Source organism: Ursus arctos, unplaced genomic scaffold (assembly GCF_023065955.2).
Source record: "Ursus arctos isolate Adak ecotype North America unplaced genomic scaffold, UrsArc2.0 scaffold_1, whole genome shotgun sequence".
NCBI classification, from domain to species: domain Eukaryota; kingdom Metazoa; phylum Chordata; class Mammalia; order Carnivora; family Ursidae; genus Ursus; species Ursus arctos.
The window spans coordinates 78636951-78651214 of NW_026622763.1; the positions used below are offsets into that span (position 1 = coordinate 78636951).

The window sequence follows — 14264 nt, forward strand, 5'->3', positions numbered from 1 at the left end:
TTTGAACAATGGGAAACCATAAAGGACTGGAGCAGGCAAACACCGTATTCCATGCTGTAACTGTCTGTTCGTATGTCAGTCTTCTAGAAGTCCCTTAAAACATTAACTATGTTTTGTCTGGTCATCATTCAGTCTAAGTGCACATACCATATCACTGGCATATCATAGGTTCTCAATAAATGTCTCTTTCATTATTCGAGTATATGAAAACTCTTCAGTATTAAGGGAGGTAGCCCCCAATGTTTAGTATTCTCTTACAGGAGGAACCCTTATCCTGTTTACAGTTTTCATAAATTTAAGAACTTCAGTCATATTTAACCTTAGGCCTTGGATTTTATGCTTGAAAAATTCCCTTTAGAAAGAAAAACAAGTCTATCCTCTTATGGAAGGTTTGAATCTCTTGGGTCATTTTGGCTGACTTTTTCTGGACCTTCTCCAACTCTTTGTTAAGGCTTTCAAGAATACCTGAATTCTTTCCTAATCTGCAAACCAGAGGCAAATTTGTTTATTTCTCATGATTTTTGTATTTTCTCTCAATGAAATGCTAAATGGAGCTTGGAGAAATAAGCTCTTATTTGTAAACTTGCCAGAGATGGTGAATGCAAAGCTTTTATTAATGATGTCCACAGACTAACGCTGCCGTAGGTGAAGGGCTCAGACCAGCAGCTTAGCAGTTTTGGAGATGTGAATGAAGTAAATTGGCCGGTAAAAGATGCCTAGATAATTGGACAAATTGGGACCTAGGGAGACTCCTGCACTCCAGGAAATTCTCCAAGTCTCCACTTATCCTCAAAGTGAACAAGAAGCTTCAGTTTCAAATTGAGTGCATTTTCCATCCATGGATTGGCTTGTTTTGTTCAGTTTTACTTTGAGTGTTTGAGGTTATCTTTTCGACGTAACAGCTAAACCCACGGCTTCCTTTCTCGTAAAACCAAAACAAAAAGGCTTTCTATTCAGGTGCCTTCTGTGCGTGCACATGTGTAGTACATACCTGGGATCAAAGCCAGCTATATAAAGTCCTTGATTCTGTGTGGGTTCAAACACATATCAAAGCTTCAGGATCCTGAAAGGTTTCACTCTGCTTCCTGAAGACCTGACCACTGCTCCCATAAAGCCATGGCTTGCTTTGGATTCCGGAGGCATGGGGCTCAGCTGGACCTGGCTCCTAGGACCTGGCCCTGCACCGCTCTGTTTTCTCTTCTATTTATCCCAGTCTTCTCCAAAGGTGAGTGAGGTTTTTGGAGGATGAAGGTGGAGGAGGTGTTTCTCCCACTTGTGTTTCATTTCTTTTAGCAGTCAAGGACAGTGATTGATTTATCACAAGGCCAGAGGCTAAAGGTAAAACTCCGATCGGGGTTGGATGGCTCTGTATTCCAAGGCAATCAGGGGACAGCTGGCAGCAGCAAATAAGCAGAGCTACAGCTCATAGCGGAGCACCAGGCATTGACTAGGAGCTTAATGAATGTATCTGAGTTGGTCTGAGAGATGAGCAATTTCAGACACTTCTATAAGATTGGAAGAAAATACTGTAAATTTAAGCGATTTAAGAGAGGAAAGATATCTGTAGCCCTTAATGTATTTAAGCTTGGAATCAGGGTAAACTCAAGAATTTCCTTTTTAAAAAACATGAATTTAAGCGACTCATATAAAGTTTCTTTCCCGCCCAATTTAAGATTTTAAGATCTTCGAATTCACTTTTATAAACAAATCAGCTTGTTTAAAATTCATGCCTTCTCTACTCAATTCCAAGTTTTAAGGTCCTCGGTCAATTCTATAAACTAGTTAGCTAATTACTTAAAAAATGAAAGCAGTTTGAAATTGTAAAATAAAAAAAAATGAAGGGGAGAAAGAAAGAAAGAAAAACAAAGAAAACCATCAGTCTGCTTGGCATAAGATCCTTAATGACCACCTGATCTATCTGTGTACTTCCAATGCAGATTCCCCGGTTTTCAGAGGAAATCTTTTGGAGGTTGATACCAGGTTTGCTATAGGACCAAAGATGGTGAGCGTCCTCACTGAATTTCAACTTTATTTCTCTCTAGACCATCTCAGTTAAGAAACCATGTGGTTTATATGAAATATCTTAGGTGCTCAAAAGATATTTGATGATTAAATTATTTCCAGATAAGAAACACTCATGTACATTTTCCTATTCTACACGTTATGAACATGTGAAGATTACTCTTAAAAGTAATTACCTTTACTTTGTGGAAAATTTATCTCATCCTATAACTGATATAGCCCCACTAAAAAATGAGTGTGACCAGATTTAGTGATGATAACTGGGAACTTGCCTAGCGGGAGGGCAGGAAACTTGGTCTTTAGGCTTATCGTCAATACAATAAAGATTATTGAGTGCTCGTATGGGCAGGTTCTAATCGTGGCTCCCAGGAGTTTCTAAGCCAAAGGCAGAAGCTGCAAGAGGTGTGATTAGTGCACAAAAAACCCTTTAATACAGGGTAGAACTTGATTAAACACTGCAACAGAGTTGTAATAGTGCAAAGCTCTCTGATAGACAGGGATGAGGGCTGGGGAAGAAGACTGTTACTAGCCAGCGAGGGCTGCTGGATTAACCCGAGCAATGGCTGCTACCATACTGTTCTTTCTTCTGAGACGTTGTCCGGTCCAGGTACCTGGGAGAAAGGACTAGTGATAGAGTGATTTCTGTAGAGTGATTTATACACAGGAAGAGGTGTCCTAGAAATTCAGACTGGAGTGATAGGATGGGATTGGATCATAGAGGACATGAATGCCACTTAGTTTATTTGTTTTTGCAATCAACGGTATGCAGGGCATCAAAGGCTTTAAGCAGACCGAGTGACATGGTTCATCCAAGTTTTGGCTGTCACTTGTTTGGTCGACTGGAGAGGGGACAGGTTAGTTACAGGAAGGTAATTTGACACAAAGCTACCATTTTGTAGATGACACGAGCCTTTTTTGAATGGAGAGCTGGCCTCCCTTATCCTGTAGAAGCCGGAGGGAGAAAGAACAAAGGAGCACGAGGGTGTTTGAGTGAAGGAGAGAGAGTGGCGGAAGAGGTGGTGGTGGTGGTGGCAGGGGAAGCCCACAGGAGTTAACAGTAGGGTTGCCTCAGCCTACAGAGGAAACGACCCGGTGCCCTCTGCTCTGTGGCTTCCTTCACCTGGCAGCGTCCCTCCCTCTGACAATAATGCCAGGGAATGTGGCGGCTGGCACAGTGATCCAGGGTTCAGCCACAGTGCCCGATAGAGGTACAGGACCAGGTAAATGTAGGCAGAGATTTGTGAGGTGTGCACTGAGGAGAAGGCAACATTCTATACTTCAACCTCCAAAATTTCCCCTCCCGTAGTTCTATGATAACCTTAGAATAGCAGAGGTGGAAGGCACTCTGTTATCATCTGACCTAATCCCCCCTACTGCATGTGAGGGAAAATGAAGGCTACAGGGGAGGCATGACTGGCCCCAAATCACATATTTCATGGGAGGGCCAGGCCTTCAGTCTGTCACATCAATGTTCTTCCTGCTATAGGAAACTCTTGCCCAATAAGGAAACACCTGGAGAGTAGCTGCAAAACAGCTAAGAGATTGAGGGGACGGGTGGGGGGAGAAGGGAAGGAATGGGGAGTGTTAGCTGAAGGGAGAGAAGTGCTGAAAGGTGAAGCTGGAGGGTGCCCATCAAAGCTCCATTTCTGTTAGCTGGAGATTTTGCCTGAGCCTGGTGGTAGGTGAGCATGAGTTCGCTGAGTTCCCTCTAATTCTCTCTTATTAGGGATGCACGTGGCCCAGCCTGCGGTGGTTCTGGCCAGCAGCCGAGGTGTCGCCAGCTTTGTGTGTGAGTATGGGTCTTCAGGCAATGCCGCCGAGGTCCGGGTGACGGTGCTGCGGCGGGCCGGCAGCCAGGTGACTGAAATCTGCGCCGCGACATATACAGTGGAGGATGAGTTGGCCTTCCTAGATGATTCCACCTGCGCTGGCACCTCCAGTGGAAACAAAGTGAACCTCACCATCCAAGGGTTGAGGGCCATGGACACGGGGCTCTATATCTGCAAGGTGGAGCTCATGTACCCGCCACCCTACTATGTAGGCATGGGCAATGGAACCCAGATTTATGTTATCGGTGAGCAAAACCATATCTGACACCTTTTGCCTTGCTCTCTTCTTGGCATGAAAACAGTGCTGTTCCTTAACTTCAGGTGGTTCATTTTAGGGTTATGGAAATTCTTTTTAAGAGTTTTTTTGGCATACCACAGGGTAGTCTGGTTGATATGGGTGGCCACCCAAACAGCATTCTGACTGCAACGAAAACGGGTTGGGGATAGCGTTTTTTCTACTGGAGGTTGGGGCACTCGTCCTGGAGTGATAGCCGTCATGAGGTTTGGCCTTGGGCCTTTGACGGGACACTCCCGGGGAAGTGGCCTCCAGGAGCCAGACTGACCTGTGGACTAGCTATATTTAGGGGTGGACACCAAGGTTGGAAGCTCTTTCCGAACCTCTTCCTTTTTTCACTAGTAGGGGGAGTAGGGCCCTAAAGTTTAGAGAGTGTCTCAAGGAAGCTCTGTTTTGTTGTCTGTTGCAGACCCTGAACCTTGCCCGGATTCTGACTTCCTCCTCTGGATCCTTGCCGCAGTCAGTTCGGGGCTGTTTTTTTACAGCTTCCTTATCACAGCTGTTTCTCTGAGCAAAATGGTGAGTGCAGGGCTGACAACACACCACTTTGGTGGGGATGCCTTCAGTGATAGCAACTGACCAAATGACGCTGTTAAGCTCAGTTTTCTTGAGACGGAGCAAGAAATGAAGAACAGCGGTAAAGGAGGGACAGTGGTAAAGAACGCACCAGAACCCTTGGCATTGGCCTTTGAGGTTTCAGGATGACTAACATTTTAGATGAGTGTGTTTGACATTGAATGTTTGTGTGCTTCTGAACAGGGTTTCAGTTTGAGTAACCATTTGAACAACACAGGGCAGCTGTTTTGCTCTTCGTCTTCAGGACAATTGTACTTAATAACCCTGAAACATGAGATCAGGTTGGGCCACATGCTGCTACAGAAGACCACCTGGATGGATTTTATTCTCCCCCTTAAGTTCCCTCGACTTCACCTGGAAGCCATGTCTTGGTGTCACCCTGCTGGTACCTTCCTTGTCCAAGCTGTAGCTGTCCACACAACAGCTGTCTGGGGCCCCCTGTTACCCAGTCTGCTCAGATGGGAAGTCTTGTCTTCCCCTCCCGCCCAGTAAATGAGAACGCCAGCTTTTATTTATTGCAGTTGTTGGAAGAGACGGAGGAACGCCTCCTGTCAGGATTTCTTTCTGATGGTCTCTTTCAGCCCCCTCTGCCTATGGCTGGCTTTGTCACCACAAACTTCTCCTTCCAGGCCTCTCCTCCTCTCCTCTTCTACCTCCCCTCTCCCCCAACCCGATTCCAAGATCCTGTTCTATTGCTGTCGATTCTTCCTTCCTCATTTGCTAGAAACTGCCACACAGACCAGTAGACTAGAATCTCAGTTTACTGAGGTGATAAAAATTGGGAACTAAGACGGACAGACGAAAAGTAATAAAAAGTATATGAGGAGTGGAGATGAGAAATACAGCTCTAGAACAGAAAAACTGAAGCTTATTATCGTATCAAGCTCTTCCCCTTACAGATAAGATGTAGTCAATTACCATAGGCATTTGGGGTGTTCTTTCTAAAGCTTTCTCAAAGTCTCTTTCTCCTCTCTCGCAGTCAGGGAAAATGACGGCTATTTTTCTTCAGCACAGAGTGATCTATCTAAAGTGAATTATAACAGCTGAATCAAGAAAATCTCCTGGGGCTTATAATTCTGTAAATGTACATTCACTTTTTCGACAGGATGGGGACCCAATATTTGTCGAGTCCTATTATGGCTAGAAACGGCTTCTGTATTTCTCAATAATAATTACTGTTTTGTTTTGTGTTTGGCAGCTAAAGAAAAGAAGCCCTCTTACTACAGGGGTCTATGTGAAAATGCCCCCAACAGAGCCAGAATGTGAAAAGCAATTTCAGCCTTATTTTATTCCCATCAATTGAGAGACCATTATGAAGAAGAAAGAACGTTTTCCGACTTCTAAGAGCTGAGGCAATTCTAACTTTGTGCTGTCCAGCTATGTTTGCTTATTTGTATATTTTGGGGGGGATTCATCTCTCTTTAATATAAAGCTGGATGCAGAACCCAAATGAAGCGTACTACAATTCAAAGCAAAGGTGCAAGAAAACAGAGCCAGGATGTTTCTGTCACATCAGATCCAATTTTAGTAAAAGTGTCACTTGGGAGCAATACGGGGATGCAGCATTATAATGTGGGGTCAGGGATATAGGTTAGGGAGTGGTGCGGTCCAAAGGAAGCAAGGGAAGGGAGTTAGGGAGAGGAGATACTGTACACACTTTGTATTCACATGTGAGAAGTTTATAGCTGAAATGATGTTTTCAAGGTAAATTTTTGTGTTATTTTTCTTAAATGTAGAATTATGTGAAGACTTTAAAAATACTCACAGGGCTATATTTTAGCCAGTGATTCCAACAGTTGTATTGTACCAATATATATTTTTTATTTGATAGTATTGTGCATGGGGGCCACATGTGCTTTTGTGTATTTGCTGATGATTTCAATATAAACACTATATGGCAGTGTCTTCCCACCAGGGGTTCAGGGGAAGTTTTATGGAGGGCTCAGGACACTAATACCCCAGGTAGAATACAAGGTCACTTGGTAACTGGCTTGGAAACTGGATGAAGTTGTAGCTGATTCCTGTAGCCATGTTGGGCTGAATTGGTGTTGACGTGGGCTTTGGGCTTTTATGTTAGCTCCGTTCAAAGGTTTGCGAGGGAGTCAAGACTGGTGTAACTGATTTAACTCCATAGAACGCCATCATCAAGTAAATGGCTTATTGCAGGAGTCTTGTAGGTATGAACTTCAAGGAAGCTCTAGTTTCACGAGGGCCCCAATTCCTTACACATGGTTAATGCCATGGACAGAAAATGGCAGCAGGTGGCAGAATGGGGTGATGAGGGTTTCTGAAAACTAACACTGCTGGTGTTTTTTAACTCACTATTTTCCATGAAAATGCAACAACATGTATAATATTTTTAATTAAATAAAAATCTGTGGTGGTCATTTTCCATTGTTGTCTTTATCTTCCTTGTATTTGAATATTGTGTTTGAGTTTGTTTTTAATTGATTCATTCAGCAGTTGGTGGAGTCTCCATTATTAGGAATACTGGGAACAGATTGATAAAAAGGCAAATAATGTTTCCTGAGTCAGCTGTCTGCCAGCCATTACCTGCAAGCCATTCTTGGAAGGATCTCTTCCTCTGTCCTTTCGATTTCTTCACAACTATTTGAAATATAAAGCAGGTTACCACAAATAACAGCATAAGGTGTTTATAAGAAACATAGCATTCTCTCTAGCACAAGTTCTTCATCTCCTCTTTCTTGCCTATAAATTTCTCAGCTCAACTCATACAGTTGCCATGGCAACTCCTATGTTGTCAATCATGCTCCCTGAAGCCATTTTGATCCGCTTCCATAGTAAATGGAGCTTCCCTTGTGGTTTCCGAATGGACTGTTTCACGCATGTGGGGAAAACATACCCGTAGTCCTGTGGCGCTATCAGCTGGCAGACCCGGGCCTGGCCCACTGAGCCTTCTGTGAGACTTGGTTAACCAGAGTGTGGCCTCAGTCTACTTGGTTTCCTCTCAAGTTTTCTTATTCTTGACCTCTACATCCTGTTATTGTCTTGTGAAATGCTTCTCAGCGTGGCCAGGGACCACCTATAACCGAATCAACTGGGTCACTTACTACAAATGTTGATTCAAGTGCTTAATCTCAGATGTACTGAATCAGAAGCTGGGTGATGGGGCCAGGAGTTTGCTCTCCCAAGTTCCCCGGTGCTTCTTATACCCATCAAATTTTGACAACCACTGTGTAAGCAGCCCCTTCTCTCTCCTACTCACTATAGCTCTCTCTCTCTCCCTTTTTTCCCGCGGGTGCTAACAAACAATGAGACAGCACATAGTGAGCATTCCATAACTATTTTTAAAATAAAAATGAATAAGTCTTTCAAAATACAGTAATCACAGTGACGTAGAATGAGCTCCTACTGTGTCAAAGACTGTACAAGACTGTACCTCTTGCTCTCTTGGCTTTTGATTGGAAGCCACGAAGAAAAACACAATTTAGGAGCCCCAATGGATAGTGTGTTACTATTTCTACTTCTTTTTATGTCTTTAGAGAGATAATTCTTTCTCATAGTTGAAGGCAAATTTAAATGACAGAGAGGGCCTTAGACAAAGAACCTCGGGTATCTTTCAGACATCATTAGACAATGGACCACTTTAAAGAAGCTTAATATCTCCTCTACCGTTACCTGAAATTCTACCATTAGTTATCAAGTTAAGCATTGCCCTCTCTACTCGTTATCAATTTTGAAAAAAAATATAATCCTGCTTAAAAAACTTTCCCCTGAGACAGAGGAAAAGGGCAAGAAAGACTGTGACCTGGGCTTCCACTCAAAGGGGAGAAAGAAAATTGGGGGGTTTCAGGGCACCAAATGAAAGCCTTTGCTGATCCCCATTTTCTGAGGGTAGATCCATTACCTGCAATAACCAGAGAGATTCACTGCCTCTAAATCAGAGGAGTGACTTTTTCATGGCATGTCAACCTTCATCATTATCTCTAACTCTGGTATCAGGGTCCTGGGGAAACCCAAAGACTCCACTCATTTCAATAGGGCTTACTTCACCACGGAGAGGAAGGCTGGGCACCATAACCCTTCTCCCTGGAACCACTGGTCCCAGGTAGGAATGTGGATGAGAAAGGGAACCTGGTAGAACTACCAGTGCTGCCGGGGTCAGCCCCTACTCCTACCAGTTCCCAGCACATACCTCTGCTCACCTCCCTTCTTCCAACATGGCACTCTCATTTCTGCTACTTTCTGTTTCCCTGTTTCTCAGCCCCAAATATCTTTAGCCTTCATTTTCATATCCAACAAGACTCATCGCAAATTCTGCATCCAGCATCAGATTCACTGACACTTCAAGCCCACGTTGATCTCTCCCCTTCTGTTTCACAGCTATACTTGGTTTCATCCCTAATAATTTCAAATGTGCATGTCTTTTCTCCCTAGATTCAGTGGGAACTTCTCCAAAATAGGAATCATCACAGCTTTAGGCACACAGAAGATGCTCAAATCAATGTATTGAAAAGTTGGGGAGGTAGGACATCTGGGACTAACTGTCTTCTATGTAGAACCCGGCTGTGTTTTCTTGGTCTCAGTCGAATGTCGTTCCCATTTGACCAGCAGAACTACGTGAGGGTCAGTCTATCACTTGGCTTAAACCTTCAAGACTCTGGAATGCGAGCTCCAGCTTGCTACCCTGCTTCACACATTTTACTTTTAGCTCAATCCAGTCTTCCAATCTTTTTTTCTTTTTTAATTTCTTTTGAGAGGGGAAAGGAGATGAATTCTTATTGTTACTGCCTTTCTCTCTTTTTTAAACCGTAGGCTGTTGCTAGAACTGCCTATATTTTTATACTGAGGCTGAGCCTTCTTCCACCTTCACAGTGGATACCCAATTTGCTTGAGACCGAACTTGCAAAATGTTGATGTCACTGTGCTGTTAATTGGAGCAAAGCCAGCTCAGAAGTTTAAGAGTTTATAAACTTAAGTTATTGTTTTGGGAGGTCTCAAAGCAAAAAAGAAAATGGTTTTCTCTGGGAAGTTATTCTGATTGCCTCACTTCTCTTTTGCACCTGGTTAGATATGTGACTCAGCGCCTTGGGAGCCTTGTTTTATTTATTTTTTTCTTAAATCAATTTTCTCTGATCAGACCAGAAAGATGACACACCTATTGATGGAGAGAGGCAAGGTTTTTTTTACTTTCTCCTTTATGTGACCTTGCCTGCAGGCCGGGATAGCAGTCTGTAGGTAGGTTTGCCAGATTCGGCCTGCCTCCCTCCTAAAGAAAAAAACCCACAAAACCCCAAGAAAACAGAATGCCTTATATTTGACCTGACAACTCTATCAGCAAGAAAGTTAATATATCTAATGTGGTGTGAATAAAACACATTCTGGAGACCCTCCCCAGAAGTTTCTGGGCAGGAACAGACTAAGAATGGCTGCTGTTTCCATTCTAACACACTCTCTCATTCTCCTGTCCCCATTCCTGGGCGGGTGTGGCGCTGATACCCAGTGTTCGTGGGGGTTAATGGGTCCCACAAAGGGGGTAGCCATTAATTTTCTAAACATTTTTCTCAGAAGAACTCAACCCTGTCTGGTCTATATGGTCAGAAGTCTGACACTCAGACCCTTCTTGGAAATCTTTGCTTTGCAGGGCGTCGTCTATCGTAGCTATTCTTGCATTTATTGTGTCCAGTCATTATTTGGAGCATTTGGAAAAATGCAGATTGAGGGGTCTCAGACCCAGAGCTTCTCGTTTATAAGATTGGAGGCAAGACCTGGGGATTTCAATTGTCCAGTAAGTCTTTGGATCATACTTTCGGAAGCCTTGGTCTGACTCAGGATCCTACCATCACAGACGATTAAGACTGAAGAAGGGACTTGGGAATTGTTTTTATGTATAATAAGAACACGAGCCTCAGAGACATTAGGAAACTTGTCTAGGGTCCCAGAGGAAGGCAGGGTTTGAACGAGGCTGAGAATCAGGTCTCTAGATTTTCACATCAGGGCTGTGTGCAGTGGGTGACACTAGGAAGCTTTCTGCCCAGGGACTCCTTTTCAGGCTGCTTCTGGAATGTCACTCTCACCATTCCAGGCTACCCCAGAAAACCTGCTTCTCTTTGCACCTCTACCCCAGCCACTCTGGGTGATCGTTACTGCTGTTCCTGGCCTGCTGTCAGCTATATCTTCTCTAGCTCTCCCTTAACTTTCCGGGGGACTAGCGAGAGTCTCAGGTGATGCCGCCTGTCTTCAGCAAACCTACAGGAGAATGCTGCAGAGGAAAACAAAAAACAAACCACTGCCAAGAGTTGGCCAGCAATGCCAGCACTATGCTGAGAAAGCTTCCAAATTCTGCGGGAAGTCATGTAACAACTCAGTGAAATGATACGTGCTCTTTTTATCACACACAATCAGGTCGCCATAGCAACCAACAGTGTTTTAAAAACATGGTATTAGTCCCACAAAAGAATATTATCTATCCAAACAAAAAGAGGAGGCTCTCTCTGGGAGGGATTGTAGGAAATATGTTTCAGGAAGCCATTTCAAATTTTAGAAAGCAACACAAATGATTTCTCATGAATAGCACTTTTCCAAGGACATTTCCCTTTTCTTCTTGCTTCACCTTGACAATATTTTAGTCTGTGCTGCAGTCATCCCACTGTTAGCTTATTTTTTTTTTCATCTTGTTGAAAATGAGTCTTGCTTTCCTTCTTTGTAGTTAACTTGCAACGCAGACAAGATCTCTAGTTTCCTATAAACACTTTTTTTTTTTTTGCCCCTGACACATCAAAGTTACCACTAACCATGACTGGACTTCGAAGACAGGAAGTTTGGATTTGTGTACGAAAAGCAGCATTCTCTAGTATTGCTTTCCTGCGGAGGAAACCGCCATGGTGGATACGGTTCATGAGGTCCTTACTCTGAGTGAAGAGGGAAGAGAAGCCAACTTATGAAGCCTTTCACACTGCATGCGTATATATTTACTAAAGCAATTCTCACAATGTCCCTGCAGAAGAGGGACTGTCATCATCCTCATTTTACAGATGAGAAAACCGAGGTTCATAAAGGTTGTATTATTTGCCTAAAGCCACATAACTAGTAAGAGTCAGGATTAGAAATGATGCTGAATTCCAAAGCCCACTTTCTTTTCAGATGACCATATCTTAATTCTGGGGGTTACCTGCAAAAGGAAGAGGGCAAAATGGCGAGTGAATGGGGATTGGAGTGCTTGGCAAGTAAAGCATGTATCATGGGGGCTACAAATTGTGTGTCAGAATAAGTAAATCCTCTTCGGACGAATGTTTTAAAAGGTTTTTTGAAGGTGCTCATTATGAGATTAGCTGTAGCAGTTGAGGTGTAACCAGAGTGAGAGGAAAACAGGAAGCCGAAGACATTTCACAGTGGACCTCTGGTTTCAATCCACAGTTGTAGCAGTAGCTATTTCCCATTCACTGGCGCTGAAGTTAAGTGCAGCCACATTGCCAGCTGGTCTTAGGTGGTATAGCTTCTCATTTGGAGATGGGGGAAAATGGAAACCATTCATACAGCCCGTGGGAAGAGTTGATCCTCATGTAACCTGTAGTGTGCTCCCTGCAAATGGGGTCATTCTGCCTTCAAAGCGGGTTGGTCATAGAAAGTAATGACCAGTGCAAGTCAGTAGGACCTACTTTGCATGTATCTCTATGACTCTTGGAATAGGGCTAGATTTGGAAAGAATTATAATCAGCCTGGAGCAGAAGGGGAGGTTGGGGGTGGAAGTAAAGAGAAGGGAGAGTCTCTGAGTTGAGGTTGAGGGATGCTGGAAAATAGTAAGGCATCCCTTGAGGAAAATAAATAGAGAACAAAAGCAGAAGACAGAGACCTAAGGACCCCTCACCCCCACCCCAGATGTCAAATAGAGTGGACCGATATTCTGAGATCAAAATTATAGTGCAGGGCCCAAAGCCACAGGCCACATGGAACCACATGGAAGATTGAGAGAAGCCCACATCAGAACAAGGGCACTATCCAGCCAAGGTTGTGACAGAGGTAGCTACATAATTTCTACCAAAAGTCAATGTGTGGGAACACCTGGGCCCGGAACAGAAAAAGAATTTCCCTGCCAGGAATGGGCATTAAAGGCAATGGTCCACTCTGGATGGATGGTGATGGAGGCAGGTGTGTGTGGTGTGGAAGTAGGCACTGCACAGGGGTGAAAACTTCTTATGGGAGAGCAGTGTCAGGGAGCATTACAAAGGAACTGCTGAGTGCTTTAAGCCTATAGAAAGCTAAGTAGCATGGACCATGCTTGTGCCAATTTGAGTGTTTATAGTGTTTGTAACTTGTGCTTGAGGAGATGGTTCAAGGAGGCCATGAGAGATGTGTTCAAGATGTGAAGGGCTGTCATATGAAAGAGGAATTAGATATGCTTTATGGGCCTCCCAGAGCACTCAGCGTGGTGTTCCATGGGGGCACATGATAGAAAGGGGGATTAGCATGATATTTCTTCCAATGTAGACTTGGGTTCAGAGCCAGGGAAATTACATTTTATTGGGTCATATTGCAGATCGGCTCAAGGCAGGCCGGCTGGATCCCATACATTATCAGCTGATGGGGAAAGGAAAGGGGGTTGGGTGGGGCAAGGAGTTGGGGAAATAGAACTGGTTGAGGAACTAGCTCCTGGCTGGGCAGGCAGCTCTCTTATGGACTGCATCTGAGACTTGTGATGGGTTCAGTCTCCATTCAAGCAGGCGTCACTGCCCGTAGAAGCTAACTTGGCAGGCGAGTGCCATAGCACAAAGTGATATGGTAGGAAATGCCCAAAGTCAGATGGTCATTGCTCTTCTGGAGGGTCAGTTGGTTCGCATTAAGACTCCTACAGCCATTTGAGGGTACAGAGATCAAGATCCCATGCTTCGGGGTGGAGGGCTAGGAAGGGTGTCAGGGAGAATTGGCATGCCGGGCAAGTAAACTGAGGCCAGAGTGAAATTGAATTTCATAAGTCAAGGAGGACCACAGTCTTGTGGATACCTTGCCTAGTGGTATGGCCATAGACTAGGTCTCAGATTAACCCTACTCTGTTGATCCCAGATACAACCTCAGAATCCAGAACACAGTTCCCCAGGCAATCACAGTCATGACACACGGCATTAAAGATATCACTGATAAGCCCAGGGTTTGTAGCCTCTTCTCCCTTTTCCAAGATCCGGCTCCAAAGTTACTTCCTCTGTAAAGCCTTCCTCATGCTGGTTACCTTCACCATACTAGTCCTTCCTCCTTTTAGCTCTCACCCCTCTGCAGTGTATATGCTTGTGTCTTCTCTAGTTTGAGCTCACTGTGGGCAACGGGAGAGAGTCCTTACATCTGTCTACCTCAACTTGAGATAGGCAGATAGGCTTTCTACTTTTGTTAAATAACTTGCCCAAGATTTCATCACAATAAGTGGCAGCGATGGATTTGAGTTCGAGTCAGGTCAAAGTGTGCCTTTCAGCACCTTGGCACTGGCTCGGGTAGCAGGAGAACAAGGATGTGTTTGCGGTCATAGACACACATGTGAAGAATTTCATGGCTGCTCTGGAAGTGGAGTCCCCAGCTCCACCCTCAGAAATGTG

At 44.2% G+C, this 14264-nt stretch overlaps 1 protein-coding gene across 1 annotated transcript; it reads left to right on the forward strand.

Moving 5' to 3' along the window:
* Nucleotides 1–981: 981 nt before the first annotated feature.
* On the forward strand, nt 982–7114 carry CTLA4 (cytotoxic T-lymphocyte associated protein 4). Its single transcript, XM_026492136.4, has 4 exons — nt 982–1225; nt 3749–4096; nt 4556–4665; nt 5921–7114. Exons 1-4 carry the CDS (start codon nt 1117–1119, stop codon nt 6023–6025), a joined length of 672 nt encoding a protein of 223 aa, XP_026347921.2. The 5' UTR covers nt 982–1116; the 3' UTR covers nt 6026–7114.
* Nucleotides 7115–14264: the final 7150 nt, after the last annotated feature.

Bases quoted from the DNA above. Each gene is read 5' to 3' on its own strand.
- CTLA4 (XM_026492136.4), top strand. From the start codon at position 1,117: ATGGCTTGCTTTGGATTCCGGAGGCATGGGGCTCAGCTGGACCTGGCT. The intron at 4,097-4,555 runs GTGAGCAAAACC...TGTCTGTTGCAG, and splicing joins AACCCAGATTTATGTTATCG to ACCCTGAACCTTGCCCGGAT. The intron at 4,666-5,920 runs GTGAGTGCAGGG...TGTGTTTGGCAG, and splicing joins CTGTTTCTCTGAGCAAAATG to CTAAAGAAAAGAAGCCCTCT.